This window comes from Limulus polyphemus, unplaced genomic scaffold (genome assembly GCF_000517525.1).
Source record: "Limulus polyphemus unplaced genomic scaffold, Limulus_polyphemus-2.1.2 Scaffold138, whole genome shotgun sequence".
NCBI classification, from domain to species: Eukaryota; Metazoa; Arthropoda; class Merostomata; order Xiphosura; family Limulidae; genus Limulus; species Limulus polyphemus.
In genome coordinates, this window is record NW_013665748.1 from 198,662 (window position 1) to 203,562 (window position 4,901).

General features: G+C 29.8%; 1 protein-coding gene across 2 annotated transcripts in view; it reads left to right on the forward strand.

The window, feature by feature from the left end:
- The window catches only part of LOC106474345, a 36,027-nt gene extending 31,376 nt beyond the window's left edge, over positions 1 to 4,651 (forward strand). The window contains exon 12 of one of the 2 annotated variants that reach the window (XM_013935039.2): positions 1,569 to 4,651. In XM_013935039.2, coding sequence (XP_013790493.1) covers positions 1,569 to 1,870 — 302 coding nt within the window. In that variant the 3' untranslated portion in view covers positions 1,871 to 4,651. The remainder of the gene's footprint in view (positions 1 to 1,568) is intronic. The other variant, XM_022379622.1, reaches the window with a different exon arrangement.
- Positions 4,652 to 4,901: the final 250 nt, after the last annotated feature.

Consider the following 4,901-nt stretch of genomic DNA (forward strand, 5'->3'; position numbering starts at 1 on the left):
TGTGAATACAAATTAGTTAGCATAAATCAGTTAAATGATGAAAAATTAGGTGTCTGTTTACTTGTGACCACTCGGTGTATAGGAGTAAGTGTATATAAGGGAGCATTTCTAAAAATGGAAAGAGGTGAGCGAGGTGTCACTGTGTTTGATTTATTATGTGAGCAATATTTTAGCAAACAGAAAAGATAAAACCTTCTTATTTTATATTCTAGCTTGTCAATATCTGTAATTTAAGTTTCTAATTAATATGAAACTATAGACTTAGTATTTTGACTTCACAAACATCTAATTTGAACCAGTGCTGCATTCAACATACCACATGACACACAAAAATCGATGTTTATCTGTTTTTTTTTATATTTACTTTTAAATTAACAAATTGAGTAATATATAGTTGTAAACTTTGAATTATAATCTACAGTTTGATACCAAACTTATTGACATAAATTCATGAAATAGATGTTCAATAAAATTTTGAATGCTAGTCAACAAATGCGATGACATGGCCTTTCATTCGTGACCCATCTGGAAAGAGTAAAGGTATCTGATAATGGATTTCCCATGCAAGTCCATGTAACTGAACAAAGTACTGTTAAAACCTATGTACATGAGAATTATTATGCAAGTGATTGAAAAGTTTTACCTGTTTTAACTAAAATATTCTTCCTTATTGTAATAGCTGTAACTTGTATATAATAATAATAATAATAACATCATGTAGCTAACTTCTTTCAATAGACTTATAACTTGATTAGTTACAGAATGTAATTTTATTATCTTTAATTTCGTAGCAGGTAAACAGTATCAGTCATTCTGTTGGATATACAAGACTGTTTGGTATAAGTTATTATTTAGTTTACTTTGTGATCTAATATTTAATGATTATTTCATTTTCATAACAAGAGTGTTAAAAGTTAATTATTTTAAAAGTGATAGTTATGACAAGTTTTGTTACACTCTGTGTGGACTTTTGATAAAAAAGAGAATTATTTAAAACTTTAGATTCAGCTGTGGTAACCAGTTGTGTAATGATTTGTTTTGTACATACATTTGACTTGTTTTGAATATATTATTTTAAAACAAGTGGATTGTGTGTTGTCCATTTATTGTTGAGATTTATAGCCAACAAGTCACCGACATCAACTATAAAGAATCCAGCCCACACATACCTGACAGAGACAGTGTATGTGTGGAACATATGATGCTGCAACATATTTTAGTAATTGTAACTACATTTACTACATAATGAATTATTTTGCCTAACCAACACTGGTGGGTCTTAAAGGATGTTGAAACTAATATTAAAACCATCTAAAATTTCTGTTTTTTGTAATGAAGGGTGTCGGTTTATAAGATAACTTTTATTGGTTCATGCAACAATAAATCATATCATAATCTTTCTTTCTTCAGCACAACCTACATTATTCTTTTCATTTTTAAGTGAGCTGTTAATAATTATAATGACATTTTATTATGTTAAATCTGATCTAATTGTCTTATAGAACAAATACTGCATTTAGCAATATATCTAGTATTTCTAAATGCATGATAATATCCACTTGTTTTAGAAGATCCCCCGCCTCCTTACACCCCAGGGTTTTATGATCCAACCACTGGTAGGTTGTATAATGAAGAAGAAACTCTAGCCAACAATCGACTTGGAAACCAAAGTACAGTGCAGCGACAACGTGCAGTGCCGTCCGTAACCCAATTACCATCTGATACTTCATATATTGGTAGTCTTCCATCAGAATCAGACTGGCAAGCTTCACCCCCCTGTCCTCCAATTTGGAACTCTGAAATCCAATGGGACACAGAAGATTGTTATCCAGATGATTTAGCTGATGCCCTTGGGGCTGCCAAAATTTGACTTTTACAAAATATTCAGGTAACCTTGAGTGAAGCAGTAGACTGTCTCTGTGATACTCTTAAACATGTATTTATGAACAGGTTAAGTGAACCTGGCAATTTCTGATAAGACTACAGCACAATGAAGACAGAAAATTTAACCTTTGTATTTTGCATGGTAATGTTGTATTTGAAAATTATTTTTTGTTTTATTGCTTTTTGTGACCTCAACTTTTGCCTGTTTACAACTGCTACTATCAACATGTTGAAGAATGCAGCAATTTTTACAATTTTGGTCAGTTTCAATGGAAAAACCTGTGTATAATGCTGTCATTTATAATAGATGACACTGAAAGTAATGTTTTGTAATTTGTATTGAAAGAGCTTATTTGAATGAATATTACAAACATTTGATGCAATAATTGTCAATTTCTTAAATCTTAATTTGTTTTTACTCGTGCTTTGAGAGTCTGTCCAGCATTTCTAGGGTTGTTTAAAAGTGTTAGCTGTTGTAAAGAGGGTAGAATATAAGATAAATATTGTAGAAGAAAATGCACGTAATTCCATTAATTCTTCATGAATCACTTGTAAAAGTAAAAAGCACCTCTTTACATCGTTCTGATAATAACAAAACATTTTAAAAACAACTTCTAAAGTTTCAATAAATAAAAAAAAAATCTCAGAAAGTCAACTCTTGATACAGATATTGTGATGTAGACTAAACATTTGTTATTTAGATCAGTGTTGTTTTAGGTATTTGTTGTTGATGTAAAAAGACCTATTTCTCAGCGAAGGCAAATTGTGTTCTTCTGCTAGTAAATCAATAACTGAAATTTGTTTACAATATTTACATAATCTTTTCAGCCCAATGTCTTAATAGAGAATCATGTTGTCACTTGATTATTGTTTTGAAATATTTATTGTATAATGTAGCATCCTATCATTCTATATTATCAGTATATTCCTTTCAATCATGGCATGCACACCCAGTATTGTTTGATTATTGCAGTGTTATTTTTTAGACCCAAGTATCTGTTTTGTAGACTAAAAGATAAAAATTTTACTGTTGTGTAGTAAATTCATGGTATGAGTGGTTCCTATCAGAATAAATACCTTCAGTAATAATGATGTGTAGCAAATAAACAGATTGTCTGTTCTTTTATAAATACACCCCAATAACTGTATTCCCTTTACCTAATACATGTAAAATTGTTTGGGATAATAGGATAAATCTTCTGGTGGCTTGAATGCAGTTTAATCTCAACTACATTTTCCTTTAGTGAATAAAATTATCCTGATAATTGAATTGAAAATAAAACTTTCTAAAGAGCCATTTGTTTGGGAAAATATTAACTAGTATATTATAAAGTGCTGTTTTTTTTTCAGGTTTTCACTCTACTCCCCTCTCCCTATTGTTCTTTTTATTAGCTATGCCCTAAATAGGTTTGGTTTCTTTCCTCAAAGGAGAAGTAATGTAAACAAAATTCCTAGTTAATTGAATTATGAAGAGTAACCAAACTGTACAAGATCAAATCAGAATTACTACTAAAGTTTAATTTTACCCCCATGAATGGATATGAATTCAGATTAATAGTAATGTGTTGCCAGTCTTCCAAGGTGTAAGTAGCTATAGTTTAAATAGATTATTTTAACCCTTATAAATACATGTGCATCAGAAGATTAAGTAACATTTGTAGAAACCTTTTTAAGAGCCAGATCGATTATACACAAAAAAATTTAATTCAAAGTTATCTACATTCAAGAAATTGTTTTTTTGGACTTTACTTTAAAGTGTCTGGGTTTAAAGTTTGCCCTAATTTGTTACATTATTGCATGTTTCAACTGTGTAAAAGCAAACCTTATATTATATTTATATGTGAGCATGCCTTCAGAGCATATAAGTAAATAGCCTATGGATCTTGAGTATTTCCAACACAACTTCTATTAGTTTGTCTTCTTTCATTCTTACCATCCCAGTTCCATCAAGAAATGTTACTTCTGTATCATCCAAGTTTTAAAGAAACACCTGTACAGGTAGAATCTCTTGTTCTTTTCTAGTGTCAGTGTGTTATTATATGCACCTGATAGTTATTTAGGTATTTTGTAACTTTTGTTTCTTGCCATGTGGTTCTTAATCCTCAGTAATTGATAACAGACTACACTTTATTTTGTCCTTACCACTTCTGTTATGTGCTATAAAACAATATTGGGAATAGGTTGAGTTTAAGGCTATTGCATCATCCCAAATGTTAGAAACTACTTACAGGTGAATGCTCTGAAGAAAAATCTTAGAATTATTGAAAGTACAGAAATCAGCTGTACAAAAACAATTATTGTATCGATCAAATTTTTTTTTATGCTGATTGATCATCAAATTTTCTGGTCTAGTCTGGTATTTCTACAAATCTAGTAGTTTGTACATAGACTTTAATATATTTCATACACTTTTCCTTTTAATTTTTCAATTATGTTTTAATATTAAGAGTACTTGATCCTGATAAGTTTACAATTTATTATTTCTCTACATGTGTACCATGTGACATTTACTCATTGATGACTGACTATTTATATAAAATGTTGGAAAGGATTTTTTTGTACTTGATTATTCTACTAAGTTTGGGTTATATTTTTGTCACTCTTGCAAGACAATTTGTAAATATGTTTACACAATATCTGCATCTTAATTATATACTTAGCACAAGTCCAAGGATATGTAGTTTTATTGTTTTAAAGAGCTGAACTTTAAAGTCTTTATTGTACAAAGCACCACTATTGATAAAAATAAAGATGATGATAAGACTTAGTCTTGTACCTCTATCCTTGTTTATATGAACTCTGTACTGCAGCTGTTATTAAAAGTTTGTCTATACAGGAATATTCACAAATGATAGTACCACTCTTCTTCCAATCTCCCTCAAAGTACAGAAATAATTTTCTGATATTGTTTTGCAACATTCTAATTAGACTAAGTGTTAAGTTATACAGTGATACTATACATTGCTTATTCAATGTTTCAAATTCAAATTAGTGATTAAAATAAATCATATTACCTG